Genomic DNA, 25,437 nt, shown 5'->3' on the forward strand with positions numbered 1-25,437 from the left:
TTTCGTATTTCATTCCTCAATTTCACATGATAATTTTGTTTCATTTCATCTTTAAATCACAAGAGCTCGTATTGAGTCACATGCAATTCTTCCTAAACCTCATCTGACAGTATTCTAAGCTTTCAGTCTTGTACCTGTTATTCAGAGACACGTGTCCTGGACACAGATCATCCCTCTGGCCTGCAGCTACACTGTAGCCTCCACACATAGTCCCATCCCGTCACAGGGAAAAAACTAGACAGTGCCAAACATACACACGCAGGCTCCCACCCACATCACAGCTATCAGTTTTGATCAAATGTGGCTGGTAATTTCTAACACATGAGTGGCAAATCTCATGATCATGTGATAGGAGAAAAGCAGCATGACGCATTTCTGTCTAGAATGCAGTTAGGGTTACTGACTGCTCGTACACACCATGCCATCTGCAGAATTCATTTCGGAGTCGCCAATGAGTCCTGCACTGCTTTCGTTTGCCATTGTCCCCAGCTCTTTCCTTGTGTTTCCACCTCTACTTTCTCATCATTATCATCAACAATCAGAAGCTTGGCTTCTTCCCGAAGCTGAGCGGTGAACTGTGACACCTGCTGCTGCCATTACTGTGCATTGGCCAAGACCGATGCCATCTCTAGCTCCCGATTTTAAAACTCCTATGAATTTCATAGGAGTGATTCCTATGAGGAGATTACTCCTTGGCAAAGCTGGGCTCCGGTGCACGGAAGAAAAAAAGCAGTGGAGTGGAAGAATGAGGAAAGAGAAATAACGTTTCACCAGTGTCTCCTTTGCCGTAGTTTCCCAGCAGCTGTTACAGTAAGTGGGAAGTTCTCCGTTTACACAAACGCATGGGAAAAACCAGCCGGGCAGGACCGCTCTGACTCTTTGTCCTTCGCTCACCACAGGGCCAGCTGTGCCCCAGAGCCTCGCAGGCTGAAGCGACAGACACATGACACAAAAAGGAAGGAGAAAAAGAGAAGAAAAACAGTTTGATACAGGAAGCAACACTTCCTCTTACAAGCCTCTCGGAGAGTGCTACGAGCTGCGTTCGGGGCTAACTGTCTTTCGGGGTTCTCAGGCAGGCTGTCTACAAAGAGGATCCCACAAAACAGACACACCGAAGGTAAGAGCACTGCTTCTTCAGATGGACCACTGTTTTGATCTAGATTAGGTCTCCTGTGCTAACCCAGGTTTAGTTATTCTGGTGCTTACAGGAGTTACACAGGGACTGTGAGAACTGAACTCGTGACCGTGAACGCTACACTGATGGTTACAGAACTGTGATCTCAATCTGTGCTTTATTTTGTAGATTCTCATGGGTACGTGGGTTAAAGAAATGTGACGAGACAAAAGATATCTAGTAGATTCGGCAGTTAAACACCATGGTTAAGAAAATTGCCTCCATATTTCTTCTAGCATCATTGATCACTGTATAAAGCTGTTTGTGCTCTCAACAACCTGTTTTGTTGGGGGAAGGGGGGGTGAGATTGCTCAGAAAAGGAGTAACTGGGTGGGAAAAAATTAGTGCTGCCGCCTCCCAGCACCGGGGTACTGGGCTCAATTCTGGACTGGCACACCTGTCTGAGTGGAGTTTGCATGTTTGCTCCAGGTGATCCAGTTTCTTCCCGTGTCCCAAAATCCAGTAGTTCTATGAGGTGCAGGGGTGAGGCCCTTTCCCAATTTATTTTCCCAGTCTGTGGGAGCTTTGCTACAACGTCGACCCCAGGACAGTGTACAGAAAAGTGTATATTGAAGCAGAGAAGATGGTGACATACAGTACCAGCAAACAGCACACCCATTGAAACCTGATCAGTAGTTGAAGCACAGTGTTTATTACCAGGAGGTTCCCAGTTCAAGTCCAAGCTATGCCACCCACTCCCTGGACCCTCCTTTCCTCCTTCCTTCAGACAACACATCAAATCCTTACTCATGTTGTCGGGAACCTTGCAGCACAGTAACGTCTGGATCAAACGTGTCGGCAAATTTGTGAACAAAACGATGAACAGATAAAAAATGTCCCCACCAGCATTTCAGAAAAAGGAAGTACAGCTTGAGAAAGAAACACGCATACTGCACCAGTTTATCAGAATCGATCTCCATACACGCGTTACTGCTACAAAGGGCACTGTTGATCTTCTGCAGATTAACCCGCTGGCTGGTATATTGCACAATAATGTGCCCAAACCATGTTTTAAACAATGTAAAAAAGCCAGATCTTCTACATAAAAATGCACAGAAACCACTTCATGAGCGCTCTCTGCAAAAAAGCTTTTAAAAACATGCTCTCTGAAGTTTCATGTGCTGCAATTGAGAAACAAAGTGATTGTGCTGCCGATCCTGTATGTTTCTGAATGCAGGTCCTATCAAACACAGACCACTGTAAAATCACACCGAGGGCCTTAATGAACTCAACACCAGAGCGGGCTTGCAAATGGACTTGAGCTGTGCTGGGCAATGCTAACATACAGCTACCGCAGCAGTTTCACAAGCAGGCCTGTGGTATTAACACCTCCAAAATTAGGATGTCATTAGATATAAGATATAAGCGTAAAGCTTAACTCACTCTAGAGCTGGTGCCACCAGATGGATGCAAAGTAACACAGCACATATTTTAACTCCCATCCTCAATGTAATCACGCTGGGGACAGCAGCTGAAGAACTGGTTCTGGCTTGTTTGGCTTTGATACAGATTTTACTCCATGGTTGCCAGGGCACTTTCTAATGCAAATAAACCTCACAGATAAAACAGAAAGTCCATTCCTACCAATCTTGACAGCTCCCTTCAGAACATTATGAACAAAGTTAGCAGTTTCGAACACCCCGTTGTGTAACGTGATGTCATGCCAGTTACAGATTGAAGACCCACTTTGACCTTTCACCCCTCTCTCCTTCCTTTCCTATTGGTCTACTAGGATGCATTGCCTCCAGATTCTTCTCCTATTGGTCCTCCCGGCCTTCAGCCACGCCTCCCCTAATCCCTTACTGAGCCAGCACTGGGAAATGTGGAAGAAGTTCCACCATAAGGAATACAGCAGCCAGGTAAGGCTTCAGAACAGCATTCTGGGAATTGTAGTGTCTTTGGTTCAGGACAGACAGAGGACAGATAGATGGGCTGGCAGACTGGGCACTGGGCAACTTCATCATGGCCACTTTGCAATTAGTAACTCACTAAGACTTGAAAAGTCCAAAAGCAATGGCTGCAAGGCAGGGCACATCCTGGACGAGCTGCTAGTCCATCACACGGCACAGACACAGGCAAGATAAGATAAGATCAGATCTTTATTGGCCATATACAATTTTCTGTATTAGGAATTTGTCTTTTTGTATACTCCAACTTGCTCTCCATGAGACACACAGACAGGGAGAGAAGCTGGGGGACAGAGCGCAGGGTCAGCCATTTATACAGCGCCCCTGGAGCAGCTGGGGTGAAGGGCCTTGCTCAGGGGCCCAATGGAGTAGGATTCCTCTGCTGGCCACAGGATACAAACCGGCAACACGCCCGCACGCACCACCAGAGCAAGTTTTCCCAGAAGCCAATTACCCCACCAGCATGCCTTTGAGCTATGGGAGGAAACTGGAGCACCTGGGGGAAATGCACACAAATACAGGGAGAACATACAAACTCCACACAGACAGCACCCCAGGTCAGGAATCGAACTCAGGACCCCAGCGCTGTGAGGCAGCAATGCGGAGCGCCTCACCACTGTTCCACTGCCTTCCTCAGAATTAATTCAATCAAGTTATTAAAGATGACCAATGGGGTAAGAAACAGGGAGGGACTGAAATCTAGTAATAAATAGCAGTGTTTATCCACCACCTGGGGACAGTCCCTCAACCTCCTATTAACACTCGCACAACACACTTCTGTTTTTAGGGGAAAAAATAAGCTGTCACTGATTCGGTGGAATTCCTAAAAATAAACACAAAAGCACTCAGTTCTCTATATGGGTGCATCATAAAGTCACCTGATCTTTACACACTGCTTGTGCTGTGTTTTATTTCAGTGTTGTTTAACTGTGTTGATAAATAGCAACTAACAACAGCAATTGTTATGTATGGCTACACACAGATTGTTGGTGGCTCTTCACTGTCTTTGTACTGGAGCACACTTGCAAATAACCATTTCATTGCACTTCTGCGTGATAAATAAACAGAACCCTGAACTGCGACTTTCACACGTGTGTGGGACCGACGTAATTCAGTAGGGAAGTTCTGCAAATTATGAGGTTCAGAGTACCTTTTACATGATTTCTGTTCTCCTTCTGAACGCGCACCTGTTTCCTTATTACTATCAATGCAGAAACAGAATTTGACAAAAACATTCTTGACATCGCTAAAACTGACGATTTGGGCGTGTCCCTCAAAATGCGAACGACTTTTACATTACTTTTACACAATGGCTTCTTTTAAAAAAAAATTAAAAGTGCCAAACTATGTGTCCGGAGTCTATTTTCACCCGAGACCGATTCGACTCGAGTGGGGGGAACGGGGGATACGGAACAGCCCACAGCAACAGAGCTCCAGCGCACAGACACGGGAAACGCCAACGCGCGCGTCTCTCTCTGTCTCCACAGCGGGAGGAGGGCGAGAGGAGGCTGAACTGGGAGACGAATCTGCGGCTGACGGAGCTGCACAACCTCGAGGCTTCGCTGGGCCTGCACTCCTTCACCATGGGACTCAACCACCTGGCTGACATGGTAACCATTGTGACGCGGCAGGGGTTAGGCGACCGCGAGCCCCAGCCCGGTTCTCTCGACTACCACCCGATTACAGCCTCGAATCCCCATCTGACTGGATACCTCATTCACTTCACTAGTCCTGTTAAGGCGCGGAGCTCAGAGATGGATTGAAAACCCGGGACCAGTCCTATGTCACGGGATTGGAGTTCCCCACCCCCGCGTGCTGTAAAAAGAAAATAATTAAAAAAAAAAACGGTGCGTCCTATCCTTCTCAATCCCCTGTGTTTTAACGGCTCAATACGTGCAGCAAATCATATGAACTGAACTATAGCTATAAAACAAATATATACAGTACATAAAATTAACTCTCCAAAACGAATTATTACTAGATGCCTGAAAATCCTCTTGTCCCGGGAGCCTACATGCGCGCACCTGTTGGTTTTCGTTGTGTCTAATTATTTAATTGAAGTCTTAATTGAATAAGTTGCTTAATTGGAACAGTGGTTCATTTTCCCCCCACCGTTTAGAAACCCAATAATTTTTTTTAAATGAAATGTCATATTTAAAAAGGTACTTTTGCAAATATAATCTAATAAAATGGGGGAGGCGATTCTGGCCAGAACCGATCGATCGAATTTAGGTCACAAAAATCGTGAAAGCAACGTCCGATGTGTGACAAGATATTTCAAATCCGTTGCTCGTGTTGAAGGGGAACTATTTCCGCGAGAAACGCACGAACCGCGCGCAAGACCCGCGTGCCCCCAACCCCCCCTCCCCCCGCGTGGAAACTGACGCGTGTCTCTGCGCTCGCCCAGACGCCGGAGGAGGTGGACGCCAGGCTGAACGGGCTCCTGGTGCCCGAGGACCTCGATGCCAACCTGACCGTGGCTCTGCCGCTAGATGGCGCCCTTCCGCCGACGGTCGACTGGCGGAAAAACGGGCTGGTGTCTGACGTTAAAAGCCAGGTATGTTTCGCCCACTGCCAGAAAGAGACAGAAAGTGGGAACTCGTTGGCTAACGCTCCTGTTGCGTGTTTTTTTATGTTTTTGATATATGGATTTATAGAAATGACGGCGGGTTTGTTTCCTCCGGAAATTATTGCAGATGCACATTTAAGCAGCAGAGACATTTTCACTCTGTCCTCCACGCTGTTCTCCGCGTGGGGCTGCCTATTCTTCCAGCACCTGCTGTGTCCAGGTTGATAGGTCAAGACAAAACACAGCCTAGACAGGGTTCGCTTAAAACAAAGAAAAAAACGATGTAGACTTCTGCACGCTACAGTAAGCGGACGAATGCTAGACTTTCACAAAACTCCTCCGTGTTTCGGCGAACGAGCGGAACCTCGGGAGTTTCGGGGTTCCGCGAGACGCTCCGAACCCCCCGCCCCTCCGCCGTGTCCCCGCAGGGCTCGTGCGGCTCCTGCTGGGCCTTCAGCTCGGCCGGGGCGCTGGAGGCGCAGATGAAGAAGCGGACGGGCCGCCTGGTGTCCCTCAGCCCGCAGAACCTGGTGGACTGCAGCCGGAGCTTCGGGAACCACGGCTGCAACGGCGGCTACCTCTCCAAGGCCTTCCAGTACGTCGTCCAGAACGAGGGCCTGGACTCCGACAGCTTCTACCCCTACGAGTTCAAGGTGAGGAGGGGAGGGGGGGGGGCTTTCTTCCGTGTGTGTGTCTGTGTCTCGCTGCGCTGGGGCCCTGGGTACCATTCCGGACCTGGGGTGCTGTCTGTGTGGAGTTTGCACGGTCTTCGGCCGGGTGCTCTGGTCTCCTGCCCCAGTGAATTGGCTTCTGGGAAAACTCGCTCTGGTGCGAGTGGTCTGGCTGCCCGCCCTTCGGCAAACTGGTGTCCCATCCTGGGTGCGTCCTTCCTTGCTCCCGTCACCTGGGATAGGCTCGGGCTCCCCAGCGACTTCCGAATCGGAGCAAGCAGTTAGAAAATCCCTGGATGGGCTTCCTACCGATTTATCTGATTCTGAACCCTCATTTGGAGACAGTTTTCCAACCAAACCCCCGTTTGGAAGGGAGAAACGTCCACTTCAGGCGTCCGCTCCAGGCGGCGAAGATTCATTCCAGCTCGCTGAGCTCAGCAGGAGCAACTGCAGGCCGAGATCCAGGATGACACGGGCTCACGATGAGTCGGAGCTCGCTAACAGGCACTGGGATAGCTGTGGACTGGCTCTCTCATCCATCACAGCTGCATGGGACTTTCCTTTCCAGAGCCATTCACACACAGCGGGAGGGATCCCTCGGGAAACGTCGTGTAGTGTGACAGTGGCGTGAGGTGGAGGAGCCAGGCCCTGCTTCTCTGAGAGAGTCCTGGTGCTGCTGCTTTCACTGAGCTTCCACACTGCTTGATTCGAACATGTGCAACTTGTCGTCTCCCCTCACCCCCCACCTCCAGCTTTGTCTACTCAAAGGTTCTGGGGGGGATTTTCCATGCAGTCCCGGAATGGGCATGGGAATGTGTTAAGGGCCGGAAGTCAGACGTCAGCCAGGGGGTCCGAGTGTGAAAGTGGCCTGGAGGCCAGTGGGCGTGAGGGCAGGGCGCCCCAGGGGCATAGACTGGGACCCCCTGATTGAAGGGAATGGTCAGAGGCTCAGCGGGCTCCTGGGGCCTCTGTTAGGTCTGTGTTCTCAAGCTTTCTAACCCCCCCCCCCCGCCCTCTGCTGCCCCCTACAGGAAGGACAGTGTCGCTACTCGGTTAAGGGCAGGGCTGCCACCTGCGCGGGGTTCCGGCTCCTGCCCTTCGGGAACGAGATGGCTCTGCAGGCGGCCGTCGCCACCACCGGGCCTGTATCTGTGGGCATCAACGCCCAGCTGCCCTCCTTCCATAACTACAGAGGAGGTGAGTGGGAGAGACACAGAGACACAGAGACGGACAGAGAGACGAGAGAGACACAACGACAGGAGAGACACAGAGACTCGGACATAACGACAGGAGAGACAGAGAGGGACAGAGACAGGAGGGACACAGAGAGACAGAGAGGCAGACCAAGAGACAGAGGGGCACTGTTCTGCTACAAGACAGATAAGCCTCAAGCTCTTTCAAAGTTTTTTTAACACGTCATCTCTTGGCACAGAAGTCAAGTGGGAGTTTCAAACTCTCCCGGTCCAAGAGCACGCAAGCCCTGTTATGCAGGATTCACCAGTGTCCGAGTTTCACAACACGTGGAAACTCTTTTCCTCTGGCCCCGATACCAAACCAGCCTGTGCCGATTGTGTCATGTTGCATTTCACTGAAACTGCGCGGTAGCTGTAGCTGTAGTTCGCGGCTGTGCGTTCCGACGAGTTCAGCGTGAAACACAGATCCATCCGACTTGATCTCGCACACGCCTTTTATTCTCTGGGGACGGAGGGCTTGTGCGCTTATGCGTACTGTACTGTATATTGCTTTCTTGGAACGTGCCATTGTTAAGCGCTTTGAGACTTAACATTGGTTTGGCGTACATGGTTGAATCAAAATGCCGTTTCTGTTGTTTTTGTTCGTCCGTGGAGCAGGCGTGTATTACGACCCCCAGTGTAACAGCGGGAAGGTGAACCACGCTGTGCTCGTGGTGGGGTACGGCACCGACCAGGGGCAGGACTACTGGCTCGTGAAGAACAGGTGAGCCCCCGTGACGTCACAATGCCGACGCCCTAAACCCCGGCCCGACACTACAGTCCGTTTCCAGACGCTTCGTCATCTGGGCCGCGGTGCTCCCCACACCTGCTAGTCTTCATTCCAGCCCCCCTTCATCAGATAACCGAGACCTTAATGGATCTAAGAAAGCTGACTTCATCGATCTGACGAAGCCTACCACAGTTGGGCGGAAGTACTAATCCACGGATTGGACTTCCTTTAAAGCAGCAATTTTCTTAGATTTAACCCGACAACGCACCTAAAAATGTACACCGCCCCCCTCCAAAAAAAACACACCATAGTTTCTCTTTACTAAAAAACTTTCAATGCTTAAATGTGTATCTCGTCTTCGGACGACAAATCCCTGTAAAATTTAAAAGAATATCCCCGTCACGCAACATCGTTGCGTGCCAATAATATTCATACGCCTTCCCTGTCCAGTCTGTGATCGAACACGGGTCCGCAGTCGCTCCTGTGGGGTTTCCAGCGAAAAACACCTCGTGGTCGCACAGTCTCCTGCCTGCCTGCGAGTCGCGTATTTCAGTGAAAGCTCTCCTTTTGTCTTGCAGCTGGGGACCCTACTGGGGCGAGAAGGGTTACGTCCGCATGGCCAGGAACCGGCAGAATCATTGCGGAATCGCTTCGTTTCCGGTGTTCCCCACGGCGTGACTCCTGACGTAATATCGTCTCCGCACACTGTGTGTGGTTAACGTCGAACTCGGCCTCACCCTGGTTTCTGCACTTAAAACAGCTCTGGAATGAATTATTGCTTCTATCTTCGTGTTCTCTGTCACTGTGATCACAATTCTGACTGTATCATCGCCGCGAGGAGAGAATGGGTGAAACAGGCAATCTGTTCTTGTTTGTCTACCAGTTACCCCTAAATACCCCCTACAGAGCCCACGGGCACTTGTGATTTCCGTACAGCGCAGTTCTGCGCGAAACCTGCTCGCGTTGGTGTGCAGTGTAGCTCCCCAATGGGGACACACGGGGGCGCCCTAATGTCACTGATCGGCCAGTCAGCCAGCCAGCTGTGCACAAGAGCTTGCAAGCTGAGCGGGAACAAACCTAAAAACAGTTTGTGAACATTTGGGTAACTGTCTCAGTTTGGATTTTCAGCACAGTCTAAACGGGGGCGGCCAGCCCTCGGTACTCCGAATCCATTCCCCTGCAAACTTTCGTCCAGCGAACCCTTAATTACCAGTTAACCTTTAATTACCGAAGTGCGCTTCGACTCCCGGGTTAGTTACATGATTATACAGTTGCAGCGGTTTGTGTTCTGGAAGATCGTGGGTTCGAACCCTGCTGTTGTAACCAGGAGTACGATACTGGATCCGGGATGTTTTAGTAAAACACGCAGGAAGGAGAGACACAGAGGTGGACGCACATGTCCGTTGCGTAGGATATCAGCGCCAGTCTGATACGCCCGTAAGAAGCGGCAGGATGGAATGTATACTTGCTTATTCTTGATCTACATTTCTTCAGTTCTAGTTCTGGTCCTGGGTCCCCCACACACCTGCTGGGGTCTGTTACGGCTCAGCTCTCAGTCACACAACTGGGCCTTTTGACCGTTAACGGGTTTCATCTGAACAGTTTCTGACCGTTTTCATCTCCTAAACGTGCGGGACTTTGTCTTTTAACTACCGAAGCACCGTGAAATCACGGGCTTCTGAGCGGAATTAAAACTTGCACATGTCGCAACCAAACCACCTTTTATTTAAATTAAGTAAAGAAAACCCGGAGGCGTGTCGCGTGGGCCTCCCGCAGCAGGACTGGGGAACCGCTGAGACAGCGTGTGCCGGTCTCGAGTGGAGGCGCCCGCGCAACTGGGCGTCAGCCCACCGCGCTGTCAGAAAGCCCACCAGACACCGCTGTCCAGGGCCTGATCTCACCCCGCTCAAAAGCTCTTCATCGCCCACGTGGCCGTGTTTTGTACCTGCAGATTTCCACTGATGTGAAATACCTCCGGCAGGACCGGACGGATGGATGGATGGAGCACGCTGTCAGGGTTAGGGTCTAAATGACCGTGCTTAAACGCTGCGGGGTCCAGCGCAATGCGTTCACTCAGTCCCAACTGTGCTTCTAATATCCCGGTTTTATTGTCCCAGTCCTGCTTCTGGGCTACCCCCGTGTCTCCTGGTTTTCCCTTCCTAGCGAACAGTGTTAGTCAGGCCCATCCAGCCCGGGAGGTAAACAGTAAATGTTGAGCCCCCTTTCCTCTCGCTCGTCTGTTTCACTGATGTGTCTGAATTCACTCACGTCGCCCCGACAGCGCGGAGAGCGCTCATTTCGGGGGTAACTGGGGGTGGGTCAACCCCACTTCCGTGTGAACTTGCCCTTGTTCTTCGATAAAACAATAAAAACACCCTCTGAAAAACTCGCAGGTCTTGTGTTGTTCATTTAACCCGCTCATAAGAGCATGTGGCTCAAGCGGTGGGCTACGTCATCTGCAGTAGCTAAGTTAAGCGACGCGAAAGATCCGGAATTCACTCACCGCTGGAGACAAGGTGTGGAAACACGGGTCTGGGGGAAATATCGTTAGAAAAGGGGATAGAAGTACCGTGACAACATCTGCAAGATTCGCAGGTCGCGCCCGAAGCTGCCGCACGTCAGTTAAAACGCATCTTTTCTTATTATCGGACCGTCCCGTGCGAAAGTCTGAGAAAGACGTCAATATGGTGCAGACGACAATAATTAAAATAAAACAATCATGCAAAAACCAGCAACAGCTGATACTTCGGAAGTTTGCGAAACCGAAAGAGGAAGAGAGGTCCTTAGTTCTTTATGTCATCTGACAACGGCGATAAAGCTGCAGACACAAAGGAGGAAGGTTATTCAGTGTGTCAGGAGAAGCGAGCTCTCTGCTCATTCCACCGCGCCTGAGGCCGGACAGACAGACACATCCTTGGTGAACACAGCCAGGTAGGATACGGGTTTGAAACTGGGTCAAAACTGCCTTCTGCTCGAGTTGGTTCCCCCTCCCCCACTGATGTGTGGGCCTGTTACTGAAAATGAGGCGATCATTGTACCGGTTAAGTAATCTCTCGAATCTCCCTGGCAGCTTTTGTTACGATTTATCGATTCAATACAATCGAAACAAGCTTCTGAACCGCAAACCTTCTGACTGTCTTTGTATTCGACCGATTTTTGACAAGGTTTTTTAAGTAACCATGCGGTTTTGACTAATCTTTGGGAATATTATTTACATAAGTTTAATGTACTAAAAACCAACTGGTCTTACGGGGTTTTTTTTGTAAAACGTGTTTTTAAAAACGATTTTTCCTGAATCATTGCGGTTTTAATTTTAACATTAAAACTTTGAAAATTCCCAGCCGATTTCTAACACAGCCGTTGTAAAAACGAATCGTTGCCGTTAAAAACAGTCCACTGCTTTCCTGCTTTTGAAACAAACAAAAAAAGTCAGTCTCGTCTTGCGACGGCCCTGGACTAAGTTCGTTTTTCCCCTGAGGAAGTTTTTCTTACGAAATACAGAACGCGTAATTTGAAACCGTGCGTGATCAGTCCTCAAATTTCGTTGCCAACTTGCTGTCCGGGTTGACGTTTCCACACCATGTCTCAGATCATCTGTGCTATTCCAGATACAAGGCGCATCGCACCTGACATTTCAGACTCGCCCGTCCGCGACACGTCGCTGCGAGCGGACATAATCAATTTCAGTAGCGATGTCTTCTGGAAAACCTGGATTGCAGGAGGAAACAGAGCTAAGGTTAAGGATAGATCTCCAGGGTCTTCGACCTGTTTCCCGGAGGGCTTGGTGCCAGGCCGAGGAGTCCAATAAACAATTAACTTAATTTCTTTTCCGAGGTTTTATACGGGGGGGTTAGTTTAGTCACTCTCTTCACAATTATTCAAGAGCTCAATAGGTTTGGGGGGGGGGGGGTCTCTAGGACAGGGGTGAGGAAGCCCCGTTTTAGCCCGTCAGTGCAGGACACTGGCTGCCCCTTTCTGGACTGCATCTGCAACATCAGTTTTGCAATGTGATCACAACTGTATGAAATATACTAGATGAAGCTCAAGGTGGAAAGCTGTGTCAGCGCACAGTTTGGCTGTAATGGAATCGTAACCATCATCATCCTCACACTTATATAGTGCTTTTCTGGACACTCCACTCAAAGTGCTTTACCGGTAAGGGGGTCTCCCCATTAATTAGGGGTTAATTCCACTCTCACACCTGAAGAAGGATGAACAGTTGGAACTTCTCATTTCTCCTTTCTGCTTCTCAGCGTGAAACTGACCTCTGCTTGTCCCGTGTCTGGATTCTTCATGAGGCCTTAGTGCTGCGTTTTACAGCTCGATCTGTAGTCACACACAGGGGCCAGGGTGCAGTGAGCTGTCCAGCTCTCCTACAGTTTGTACTCTCAGTGGCCGAAATCTTAGGACCCACCAGCCCTACAGACGGGGGTTCGTAATCACGGTGAGACGGATTTCCATCACTGTCCCTGGCCTGAACGTTTCAGCGGATCTCCATCTAGGGGAATGGGTGGGATTCTGTTGGGATTTCCAAGACTTGTAGGGATGAGTGCCTCAAATACTGTAGGGTTTACTCCGGAATGACCAGGTCAGAGGTCACAGCTTGGTGATGAGGGACCCGAGCAAGCAGGAAGTGTAAAAGTAACAGGAGGAGGGGGAAACATATTAGTGCTGCACCAGAGCTCATTTATGAGCTTCGCTCTCACAACAGAGGAGAAGAGTTTGTTTGCTGTCTGCACGATGTCTCTGCCGTGACTGGCGTTTCCTATAACTGAAATGTCCTTAGCTCTGCTCCTCAAGATTCTCAATGATGCAATCGTCGCTGTCTGGAAACAGCTGAGCCTGGCAACCAATTGACCACCTCAGGGGCCTAGAAAACAATCACGCGACGTTCTTCGATCTGAAGGTGCAGTCCGCGAGGCCGCTGCAGGCTTTTTGCGGCTTGGGATTGCGCAAAGCCCGAGGTTTCGCAAGGATCTTCTCCGAGATCTCGTGTTAAGTCAGCTGATTCATCGTGGGTGTCAGGTGCTGGTTTTTGTTATAGCCAAGATGTTTATTTAATTGGACCCTTGATTGAATTCACGAGTTGCCCAATTAAAACCTTTGCAATTTGTCTTTTTTTTTTGCCCGAAAATGGGACAATTGAAGTTAAGGCCCTCAAACATTTTAAGTTTTCAAATGAATCCCAGTACTGGGACTATTTGTGCAATTCCCACACCCAAGCCTTTGGGAACAAATATGTTCTGATCCAGCTTGTTTTTTTGTGATGTTGGATTTCCTGTTATTTAAAGCTGCCTTTCCTTTAAAATTCAATTAGAGGGGGGAAGATTATCAATGTGACACAACCTCTGCTTTTTGATCAAGGGGTTTCCAGCCTGGTGTAACACTTTAATGTGCCCCTCCCACCCCAATTCCTCTGCTGCTTTTGTGTCCTGGTTCCACTTTGGAGAGAACCTCCAGTTGAGGAGCAGTTTGGCAAATGAGCACCACGACTGCACATGTAAGCCAGTAGTCAGAAAAGTATCTGAGCACAACCACAGGCAGTGAAGGGAGAGTGCTGGCATTCCGCTGGGTTTTATTTCTGCACCAGAAACGTCCGATAAGCAGCAGTGATTCTCACATGAGCGATTTCAACATTAGCAAACTGCTGAGTCTGGGTTTAGGTTCACCACAGTAGGGCTGGTGTCAAAGGAAGACAAACTGTAAGCTGTGGTGATTCTAGTGTATGACTAGGGGGGGTTCTCTAGAGGAGGGGATAAGTCACACTGAGGTTTCAACACGTATGTTGTGGTGGGGAGGTGAAGCAATAGGGGGTCTGTCCTGGCTCTTACCGATTCCTTTTCATGAGTTCTGGTGTAAGTGGTTATTCTGTGCAATCTTTCAGCTATTTGTGCAACATATGCCAGGGACTTGTGCAATATGTTTCTAATGTGCAATACAACCCAACTTTTGCACTGCAATTTCCCTCACGGGATCAATAAAGTATCTATTTTCACTGTGCAAGGGAGGTAGATCCCCTCAGCAGATTTTTGGCTCTCCAGGACGGGTTCTGCTCTCATATTTGGGGGGTTGGGGGTTATATTTGGGGGGTGGGATCAACGGGAGGCCTGTGGATCCCAGCTATTTCTTTATCATATATAGTACCCCCTGCCCATTGTGGAACTGTTATGACAAGACTAGGCCCTCTGGAAGAGACCCCAGCTTCAGAGACAAAGAGATGCGTACACACACACCTCCACCTCTTAAACTGCCAAGACCAGCTATAATGGATGTCAGGCTCATCCATGAAGGAACTTGAAATCCACAACCTCCCAGCAGCTTAAAATGAGGCACAAGGTCCAGTGAGCACGTTTATTGTAGTGCAGGTTTTGCTCCCTTCCGGTTGCCATTTTTATTTTCACACTTTAGTTTTGTTTAGCTCAACATCCTCATTTCTCAAGCTTAGTGGGAAACGACCAGAATAAACTTTCCATGAAAAATCTCAAAGCTCTGGACGTCTAAACCAAAAATGTCAAAAACATTACCCATTCTTGAGAGACGTCCGGCGTGCTAATGGCTCTGTAGAGTCTCTCTTCTATAAAGTGTTTTTGGCTTTTAATTTACGATGACTTTCCTGTTGTTTAAAGGCAATTAGCAGCCATTGCATTTGTACTAATAGCCAGCAGCCATATCACCCTGCAACTCACAACTGGCAGCCCACTGAAGCTCAGCAGGTGTGAGCCTGGTCAGTACCTGGATGGGAGATCTCCTGGGAAAAACTAAGGTTGCTGCTGGAAGAGGTGTTAGTGGGGCCAGCAGGGGGCGCTCACCCTGCGGTCCATATGGGTCCTAATGCCCCAGTATAGTGATGGGGACACTATACTGTAAACAGGCGCCGTCCTTCGGATGAGACGTAAAACCGAGGTCCTGACTCTCTGTGGTCATTAAAAATCCCAGGGCGCTTCTTGAAAAGAGTAGGGGTGTAACCCCGGTGTCCTGGCCAAATTTCCCATTGGCCCTTACCAATCATGGCCTCCTAATAACCCCCCTCTATGAATTGGCTCCATTACTCTGCTCTCCTCCCCACTAATAGCTGGTGTGTGGGGAGCGTTCTGGCGCACTATGGCTGCCGTCGCATCATCCAGGTGGGGCTGCACATTGGTGGTGGTGGAGGGGACCCCATTACCTGTAAAGCGCTTTGAGTGGAGTGTCCAGAAAAGCGCTATATAAGTGTAAGCTATTATTATTATTATTATTATTATTACTATACCCCAATTTAAGAAATTTGGTATCACTATTAACCATAATTCTATGTTAATTACTGGAGCTGTGATGATTCTTTACTTTATACTTCTGTGTTCTGTTAATAAAAACAGTTGGAATGTCTTGTTGACACAACTGGCAAAAATCCATGTGCAACCAGAGGTGTTTTTATCCCCTGTGGAACTGCAGGACTGGCATAAGAGTTAGTTGGGCAGTTGAATTAGGGATCACTGGGGCAGAGCGATTTTGAACTGCCGAAGCCTTGCTTTTTGGAAATTTCGGATACACCGAAACATGAAAAGCTCATGGACTGGACGGGGAAAAAAAAAATTGCAGACCAGTTACATCTCCAAGTCATAGTATATTTCAGCGATCAGAACCGTGTGGATGTAGTTAGGAGAAATCGATCAGGAAACATTGAATGTCTCTTGTATGTCGTTATGCTGCCAGCGTACGCCCATTCTGTCGAAAAGCTTGACAGGCCAGTTTGGCCTGGAGTCGGTTCTTTCCCAAAATATCACGCGCTGCTTTGGTAACTTCTCGGAAATTATCAACTTTGCGGCTGATATCTTTTTGAGCCACACGCGAAGTACCAGCACTGCAGAGCCCTGTGCAAACTGCATCAAAGGCTCGGGGCAAAGAAATAAAATCTCATTTCGACTCCAACCAGGATCGCCCCCACAATCCTGTACCCCCTAAAACCCTGTCAGCGTCGATTTGACTCAATGAAAGACCTTCATCTATTATTTTAAGGGAAATATCCTCATTCTGCAGAATGTCTTTGGCTGATTTAATCCCAGATGTCATTATTGGCTTGCTAACAGGATGGTTGCTCAGCTCAGGCAGTCTCAGCCTTTCCTTCCCTGGTGCTGGTGGGCCTGTTCTCATCCGGGAGCTCTCCACTACGAAGGGCAGGGTAGGAGACTGTCCATTCAGGGGCAGCAGACACCATCAAAGTTCACTGAGCCTCCAAATGCTCCTAACTAATGGAGATCCTCAGGGTCCCCTGTAACTGGAGTGGGGTGCTACCTGCACCGGGATTATGGGATAGAGGAACGGGGCACGATCAATGAAATCAGAGGAGACCTGTCTCAAATTTACACTCTGTTGTATACCACACAAAAAGAGAATTGCTAGATGCCTAGTTTCTGGAATTTGAACCAAGTCTGCGGCCTTTTCAAAACTGAGGGATAATACAATAATAATAAAACAGCAGATAAAGAGTTAACACGGAAACGGACTAGGTGCGGACTAGGTGATGCAGCAAAACACCGTGAAACTTGATCCCATAAGAACCTGTAGCTCAGCCAATAGGATTACACCCTTCCTTTGAATAACCAATCACATTGGCCGAATCATCTGTTGCCGGGAGGACAGCTGCTGTCAAACAGGCCAGGGTCACTGGACTGCCAACACTTCAAATCTTGCCAAATGAGGCCAGACCACAGATCTGGGAACACATGATATGAAACTGACAAATGCAAAACTGACTATCTGATGGAAGTGTTTTACAGAACATTAAGCCTTGCAGTAAATGGCTGTTGAGCAAAAAATAAAAATAACCGTGCTGATGTGTATTTCTGTATCATTTGCCCCCCTCTGCAAAGTGGGTGTCCCCAGAATGCTGTGGTGGAGCCTGTTGGTCATGGTGCTGTGCAGGGAGGCCGCGGCCTACCCTCACACTGACCCCAACCTGGACATGCACTGGGAGCTCTGGAAGAAGACCCACTCCAAGAGCTACAGAACGCAGGTGAGGCCGAAACCTGTCCACCCCCCCAGCACGTCCTCCTTCCCCTTCATCGCTCTGAGCTAGCGGCCCGCAGGAAGGCCACCTGTGTCACTGCAGGACCTTCTGTCCAGTTAGCAGTTCATTATTTCATCACCTCTAATTGATTAATCGATAAGTCAATTAATGGTGAACGGTTCAATTCTTCCTCATGTTCAGCAAAACACCGGCTGCGACATTAAATGTGTCTGCTGTCGATAAGACGAGGGGCCTGCAGACACAAAGAACTCTTGTTTCAAGAATCCCAAAGAATTGTTTTTGTGTAGAAGGCCAATCGCAACTACCTGCTTTTAGAAAACCCTGAAATAGCTCAGGTACGTAGCCATCTTATATTTTCAAGTAGGAGTTTGCTTCACCTACAGAAATAAAATCTGATTGAGGTGTTTCTTTTTGAAGCGTAAGCTCTTTGGGTTCCTCATCAAGTAAGTGCATAAAAGGTCAGCTGTACCTTTTCTCGTGAGACCCATCCCCCTAATTGCAGGGGAGGGTGCTTCTCTTCGGCCGAATCTAGAAATAAACTCCTCTTCTGCTCGACAAAAAGGGCTCCACTGGCCTGTGGCCTGTGATATATGCAGGGCTTCCAAAGGGAATCTCTTCCTAATAAGGCCTTTCACGTGACCTCAGAGCCAGCGAGCATCTACCTGTGACCTGGCTTGATAGACTCGAGTCGTTTTTAGTTCACACTTGGCGATAGACTTCTTGCTGCATGAGCGTGAAAGACCGACCGCCAGCTGGGCACCTGGGCTCACCTGGGCTCTTCCTCTGTCCCCGGGCAGGTGGCCGAGGCGGAGAAGAGAGCCGTCTGGGAGAAGAACCTCCGGCTGATCTCCCTGCACAACCTGGAGGCGTCCCTGGGCATGCACTCGTACGAGCTGGGCATGAACCACCTGGGTGATATGGTAGGTGCCTATGCGTACCAGATACCTACAGGCAGGCGAGGGGCAGGGGCCCGTTTCAGATTGCAGTTATACGGAGAAGCAGCTTCTGCCATGCGGGGGGGGCAGCACCGGTGGTCTGAAAGAGGCTCAGGCTTTAGAGGGAATTCGCCCTCCCCAGTAACGAACTGGAAACTGTGCCAATTCAGGCCAGGGGAAGCCATTAAAGAGCTCAGGGAGAACGAAAGCAAGGCGGCTCTGTGGCTCTCTTCTTCGCTGAACAGGAACTGCGCTGTACAGGAAAGCAGCCGCCCAGAAACAACACGAAAGCGTGCAGCGAGTCAGCTGTGCAGGGTGATTCCAGGGGCTCGGTCAAGGAAATAGCAACTCGGAAAGTCCCCACTCAGAGCTGGCAAGCTGGCAGGCAAAGCTACAGTTCGTAATGCTTTACTTATCCACAACAAGGGGAGGGGGGAGGATCCAAAAAGCTTCCACTCTAACAGGGAAGGTGCGTCTTTGGATCCAATATTTTCACGCACAGGTCCCACTCGCACATATCCACACCTGTTGGTCCAAACAGTCAGGATGTGTGCTACACATACTGGGAGTTAGGATGAGAAATAACAGTGCCTCTCTAAGCAAGACCCAAAACATTACAAGGAGAGCACTCTCTTCACTCTCAAAATAATGGAAGTGTCCATTTTTCCCCATAGTCCCCATGTGGTGTTTGAGTCTTCTCCCTTTTGGGATGGGTGTTTTAGCACTATCCTGGTGCCCACTTTAACACCCTATTTTCTGCTATTGGATGAGGCTGGCTCAATATTATTGAAGTATATTGGAAATAATCGTGCTCCCCCCCAGCACAGTAGCATTATGAGACATCCTTGGACTACCTGCCAGCTCTATCCTTCCTCTCTCTCTTCCTCCAACGCAGACCACCGAAGAGGTGCTGGCCACCCTGGCGGGCACGCGGGTGCCCCCGGACTTCAAGAGAGGCCCGACCACCTTCGTGAGATCTTCCGGCTCCCCCCTGCCCGACTCCATCGACTGGAGGGACAAGGGCTGCGTCACCGATGTGAAGCAGCAGGTACAGGAAAGGGACTCTGCTCACCTCGGTTCTGCACCACTGACTTCCTGTCTGAGCACGGTTTGCCCACACCGTGACAGGAAGACCTTCCACTTCAGATATGTTAAATGAAGCACTTGAAAATGAACTTGCCTGATGCATCATCCTGACAGCGATAGGCAGTAGGCATTTGCTTTTTGCTTTCCTTCCTCATGACTTCTAGGGGTCAGTAAGGAGTCCTGCTAGATTTTGACTGGCAGGATCAACAGAACAGGAGCACAGAGGTTAATGTTGCTGCCTCACGGTGCTGGGGCCCTGGGTTCAATTCCTGGGATACTATCTGTGTGGAGTTTATATGTGTGTGTGCCTTGAGATGGACTGGTGTCCCGTCCAGGGTGTACCCTGCCTTGTGCCCTTTGCTGGCTGGGATAGAGGCTCCAGCTTCTCTGCAACCCTGAATTGGATGACATGGTTAGAGGATGGATGGATGGATCAGCAGCAGTCACGGTCAAGCACGGGTTTGAGGTGGTTCTGTCTAGTTTCATTGATATTGCTTTTTAAACTATTGCTGAAGGAACTGAACTTGTGAAGGGCTGTTATTCTCAGAGGCGGGGGAGACTCAGGGGCCATGCGTGCTTGTGTTCCAGGGCGCGTGCGGGTCCTGCTGGGCGTTCAGCGCCGTGGGGGCCCTGGAGGGCCAGCTGAAGCTCAAGACGGGCAGCCTGGTGTCCCTGAGCCCACAGAACCTGGTGGACTGCTCCGCCAAGTTTGGGAACAAGGGCTGCAATGGTGGCCTGATGCACCATGCCTTCGAGTACGTCATCCAGAACCAGGGCATCGACTCCGATGCCTCGTACCCCTACACCGGCCAGGTGAGCCCACTTGAACTTGTCAGGGCAGAAAAGGGGGTCACGCGGGGTTCCGTCACACGTGAGCCAGCGGACGGGTGGCCTGATGGTGTGGCAGAGAGTGCTGCTCTCCAATCAAGGTCTAAGGACACCTCTAGCCCAAGGACCCTTCTGTACGGAGTTTGCATGTTCTCTCACGCTAGACCCTGTGCTTCCTCAATGGGGTCTGGGTTGCCGTGGCCCTCACCAAGATTAACCGTCTGGAAATGTCTACGTTTTGTTTCGTTTTTTGCCCCATGAGATGCACAAAACTAGAAAATCCTGAAACACAATCTGCAGGTAGGGAAAAAAGAGGTGTCCGTTGACATTACACGCATTATCCATTGGACTGTACTACACGGCCTCCAGCTTTCTGTGTTTTCGAACAGCAGGAAGAGTTACTTCCCCTGGAGTACGAACAGCCAGCCTGCCCTCTTATGACCTTCCCCCATTCTCTTTTCCCCAGGACAGCACCTGCAAGTACAGCGTGACCAGCCGTGCCGCCAACTGCACCAGCTACAGCTTTCTGCCCGAGGGGGACGAAGGGGCCCTCAAAGAGGCCCTGGCCACTGTGGGGCCCGTGTCCGTGGCCATCGACGCCACCCGCCCCCAGTTCCTCTTCTACCGCAGCGGTACGGGGCCTTCTGCTCACACAGGCGGCTGCTGCTCCTCTCTGGGGCGCAACGTTTCGCAAGGGACTTAAAGGGGAACTGCAGCGCTCTTTTTACATCCCGGGGTTTCGAAAGAACCGGCATTGATGGGGGCATTTCAGCGTGCCACGGGCAGTGCCATACTGCTGTCGCTGTCTGCGATTGTGAGAACGAGGCCACAGAAACATCTTGTGAAAACACCTCTTTTAATCCATTAGACATATTTTGCTCTCGATTCTGAGACCGTTTTGCAGACAAATACTACTTCTTAACCCTGCATGCAGATCACGGTGAAATATCTCCCACACGGCCTGTAGTTATTCGCTCGTGCATCACAGTACATCAGTCGTGACGGGGACTAGTGAGCAGGAAGGGCAGCGTCACGTCGCGATTCGCGCTAACTCTCGCTCTTGTCTGCGGTGAGACCAGGGGGTTGCAACAGCATGGTGACTCACAGTACTTTCCCAAAGTTCACAGTTTTGCGCTCGATTTGGAAGTGTAAAAAGTTTTTCGATACCACTAACGAATGCCTTCTGTTGCTGGGATTTAATAACCACTCTGAGAAATCGAGACTGCAGTTCCCCTTCCTGGCTAATGTGTATTTTTTACATTTTAACATACTGTAACGTGAGCGCGTTCAGGTGCAACTGCACCGAGTTCGCCCTCCTCGGGAGAACGTTCGCAAGAGAAGCGCATCCAAAAGGAAGAACAGACGGCACCACTCTGCACAAAGAGTTGCGGGGGTGTGGAACAAACAGCCCGCCCGTGCGGTTGACGCCGATAACATGGCTTCTTTTAAAAGAAGCGTTCACAAAGGCGTCTGACCCTGCCGGGCCACAGCTCGGCGTATTCAGCTTGTCTCTTTAAATAATGAAGAGCTTAGCACGAGGGAGAAGGTTTATAAATCACTTCAGCGAGGCACATACTTCACCAGCATGGGTGTAACAAAACACACACAGCAAAGCAGAGGCTTGGAGATCCCCGATGTGTAGTATAAGGGGTTTGAGGGGAGAATCCCCCGTTTTTCAGGGGATCCCTGCAGATCAGAATCACACAGGCTCAAGCCAGGAGCTGTGACAGACCAAGACCCTGTCCCACCGCTGAGATCAGGGCCTACACCTCAGCCTTTTCTCCATACTAGGACGTTAAATTCCATGTGGAAGATTCAAGTGGCCCCTGTGGACGCTGCGGAACAGCGAGGAGATTTCCTGCTCCTGTAATGTTTTACAGGAACCGAGGGTCGCAGTTCTCTAACACAGATGTCGCGTTTTCCCCTCAGGCGTCTATAACGATCCCTCCTGCACTCAGAAGGTGAACCACGGCGTGCTGGCCGTGGGGTACGGCACTCTGGACGGGCAGGACTACTGGCTGGTGAAAAACAGGTACGGGGCAAGGGCGCCACCTAGCGGCCAGAATATTTCACTTTTGATTTCCTGACAGTCGATCAATCGGCTCTATAATCCCCTTAGCTGGGCGAGCGCCCTGGAATAAACACTGTGCAAGCCAGACATTAAACGCAGGAAAACAGCAAGCACAGCACACTACCTAATATATCAGGCAAAGCTGTGTTATTGTACAGAACGTTATGAAAATCGTGCTTAAAAAAACAAGACGACATTATTTTCAGACATTAGGAACAAAAAATTCTTTGAGGGTTCTTAAGCCTCACGGAGTAAGTGTAAAGCTGTTTCGATTTAATTTGAAATGTAAAATGACGTCTCATTTTCTCATTTTTAATTTCGCTTCATTGCTTTTAGAGCTGCCATCTAGCCCGATAACCTCAAACACTTTGAGGCGTGCAACTGCGGGAGCTGACACGGCACTTGGGATATTTTAACACGTTTCTAGAATTTTTCGTATTTAATTTAATGTGAATCTACCCGTCATTTGCATCCTCATTTAAGATGCATAAAATTAAATATGCCTGTTGTCCTGGTGTGTTTATAACTAAAGCAAGTGGTAGGTCTTAAAAGATGATCGCTTTACATGCACTGTTTTGTCAGGTCCAATGCGCTAATTAAGCTGCAATATCAGTTTAGACGTACTAAGGCTCAATTCAATTCATCAGGACAACTTTAAAATCCCACAGAGGACCACGGGGGTTTTAAGGTTGTCCTAGTTAGACCGTGGAAAGGTCTCTATTTCAACAGGACAGTCGGACTCCTACTTGGACTTGATCAGAAGTCAGCTTTTTTACTTTATCGTAGTAATTAGATTCGGTTGTTACTCACCCGCAGGGTCGTTCCGGTCCGAAAGAGAGCAAGTGCGTCTCTGTCATTTCCGAGGTGATGAAAGCGTCCCTGTTCAATTGTGTACTCTTGACTTTCAAGAGTGGTCTTTTGTGAAAGAAAGAACTCTCCGTACAACACCGTTTCCAAAAACTCAGCGTTGTCGCGTTTTGTTCCACCAGTCATCCGCGCTCGACCAATACACTTTCCAAAGGTCCAGCTGCCGGATTTAGTACCTTAATCCTGACCTCCTTCCAGTTGTCTCTTCCCTTTCTTGAACATAATACGAAAGGAGGGTTTCTGTCACGTCCGTGTCTCTGTTCTGCAGCTGGGGCGCGACTTTCGGTGACCAGGGCTACATTCGGATGTCCCGCAACAAGAACGACCAGTGCGGCATCGCTCTGTACGCGTGCTACCCGATCATGTGACCCCCGGCGCCCCGGATGACAGAACTGAGAGCTCGCGTGCTGGGCGGCGCACGACGCTGGATGACCTTGGATCTACACGGGGTTTTATTTTTTGGGAGGGTGTTTTACACTTACGGTATCCTGAGTCTGCGTGTTTTTACCCCTTCTCTAACTGTATATTTTTGTACACATCACACACAATCCTGTGCCGGCTAAGTGCAGGCTGGAGTGACGGTGTTTATACATTGTTACGCGGACAATGCACATTTCTGACCAATCTCCCTTTCGTTACTTTTCGAAACAAACGTTGTAGACTGTTTTGGTATGGTGGTTGTTTTTCTAAGACCTGCATTTAAGGTTCATATTCTTTCTGTGTTTATGCCTTTTTTCATGAAACAGAAATGAAGAAGTTAGTTTACACTGTGGGAGCTTCTCGCCCGGTTCCTGTCTAATTCTAATCAGGGTGATGCGTCTTAATAAACAGTGTAATGTGCCTTTTAAGAGCCGTGTGTTATGTGATGGAGTTCTTTGCTTTCCAGAACCTACACTGTGGGCTGAAAAGAATGATGTAATGTGACATGGAAATGTGTCTTATGACAGTGCTATAGACACCCCGCACCACTACAGAACTGTGTCCTGACACAATTTTCCCAGAAGCCAGTTAACCTACTTTTGCTCTATGGGAGGAAACCCACATGAATATGGGGAGAACATGCAAACTCCACACAGGGGGGCACGATGAGTCTCCAAACACAAGGGAGGATACACTCAGAGGGCATACACTGCAATGTGGAGATGCCAGTTCCTTCAGGCAGAGCGAGTTTAGATTGTGGATGAAAAGGACCCAGAGCAAACCATGCGAACTCCACACAGACAGTCATTCAAACCCAGGACCCTGCAGCTGTGAAGCAACAGCTCTACCCACTGCAACAGTCACCCAGTTTTCTACATTTTTATTCACTTCCTTCCTGCAATACCCGAGAATGGTCATTCGATAATGCTATGAGGACGCACAGTCACACGTATAGGCAGAGTCTTCAACGACCAGGAACGGAGCATACTGAGAGTAAGCTGTGCGGGTGTCTGAATCATAAATGTCTTAATACATGCAGTGGCATTTCTAACTCCATTATCCTTCTGTGGAAAATGTAAGGTGAGTCCACGCTGTGTCCACGAAGCATCAGTGTATTTGTATCCATCTGTAATCTTCCTGCCGTACATGTAACTTAGGATACAGTGCCACCTGGTGGCCACATAGTGTAGTGCACAGAAAAATGCTGAGCGAGAACGTGCATTTAAAAGCACAGACCTCGTCATGTGTCGATTTTGTACAGATGCCTTTTCATCAGACTTCATCCTGGGCTCACACGATGAGCTTACTGTGTGTTGTTATGGGTTTCCTAGATTTGTATTATGCTTTTATTAATTTTTTGTGTCTCACCCTGTGTTTGCTGTAACTTGAACATGCTTAATAATCCCCCTCTATGAATTGGCTTCATTACTCTGCTCTCCTCCCCACTGATAGCTGATGTGTGGTGAGCGTTCTGGCGCACTATGGCTGCCGTCGCATCATCCAGGTGGATGCTGCACATTGGTGGTGGTGGAGGGGAGTCCCCATTACCTGTAAAGCGCTTTGAGTGGAGTGTCCAGAAAAGCGCTATATAAGTGTAAGCAATTATTATTATTATTTACTGCACTCTAACAATGATTGCACTGTGTTTTTATATTACTGTAAACTTGTGCATCAAAGGCCACAGTGAGGATGTGAAAGACATCAGTGTTTATTTATACCAAGATTCAGTTCTTGTTGAATCCCATCTAATACAGAGAAGCCAGTCATACCATGAGCACGATTGAGCTAAAATACCACACATAGCAAATGTCAGTCACACCTTTTGCAGGCCAAGAGAGGAATCAAAGCCCTTGTTATCAAATTATTTTTAAAAACAAAAAACTCAGAAATTCCAGCAGCCAGTGCACACAGCACACTGATAAAGAAACAGCAGCCAAACC

The 25,437-nt window shown here is 49.2% G+C and overlaps 2 protein-coding genes and 1 long non-coding RNA gene across 4 annotated transcripts in view; 2 read left to right on the top strand and 1 right to left on the bottom strand.

Annotated features, from left to right (window-relative positions):
- The window catches only part of LOC148639971 (uncharacterized), a 42,080-nt gene extending 18,734 nt beyond the window's left edge, over window positions 1-23,346 (bottom strand). For both annotated transcript variants that reach the window (XR_015930621.1, XR_015930620.1), the window contains exon 1: window positions 23,021-23,346. This is a non-coding gene — a long non-coding RNA (uncharacterized LOC148639971). The remainder of the gene's footprint in view (window positions 1-23,020) is intronic.
- Window positions 827-10,669, top strand: LOC148639973 (cathepsin S-like). Its single transcript, XM_088620932.1, has 8 exons — window positions 827-1,117; window positions 2,907-3,033; window positions 4,569-4,691; window positions 5,489-5,638; window positions 6,079-6,303; window positions 7,353-7,518; window positions 8,172-8,277; window positions 8,862-10,669. Exons 2-8 carry the CDS (start codon window positions 2,908-2,910, stop codon window positions 8,959-8,961), a joined length of 996 nt encoding a protein of 331 aa, XP_088477058.1. The 5' UTR covers window positions 827-1,117; window position 2,907; the 3' UTR covers window positions 8,962-10,669.
- On the top strand, window positions 11,053-23,925 carry LOC148639974 (cathepsin S-like). The gene is made up of 8 exons (XM_088620931.1): window positions 11,053-11,214; window positions 17,133-17,275; window positions 18,088-18,210; window positions 19,121-19,273; window positions 19,900-20,124; window positions 20,606-20,771; window positions 22,069-22,171; window positions 23,346-23,925. The coding sequence occupies exons 2-8, from the start codon at window positions 17,147-17,149 to the stop codon at window positions 23,443-23,445; spliced, it is 999 nt and encodes a 332-aa protein (XP_088477057.1). The 5' UTR covers window positions 11,053-11,214; window positions 17,133-17,146; the 3' UTR covers window positions 23,446-23,925.
- The last annotated feature ends 1,512 nt before the right edge of the window (window positions 23,926-25,437 follow it).

Source organism: Lepisosteus platostomus, chromosome 26 (genome assembly GCF_059453375.1).
Source record: "Lepisosteus platostomus isolate fLepPlt1 chromosome 26, fLepPlt1.hap1, whole genome shotgun sequence".
In the NCBI taxonomy this organism is placed as follows: Eukaryota; Metazoa; Chordata; class Actinopteri; order Semionotiformes; family Lepisosteidae; genus Lepisosteus; species Lepisosteus platostomus.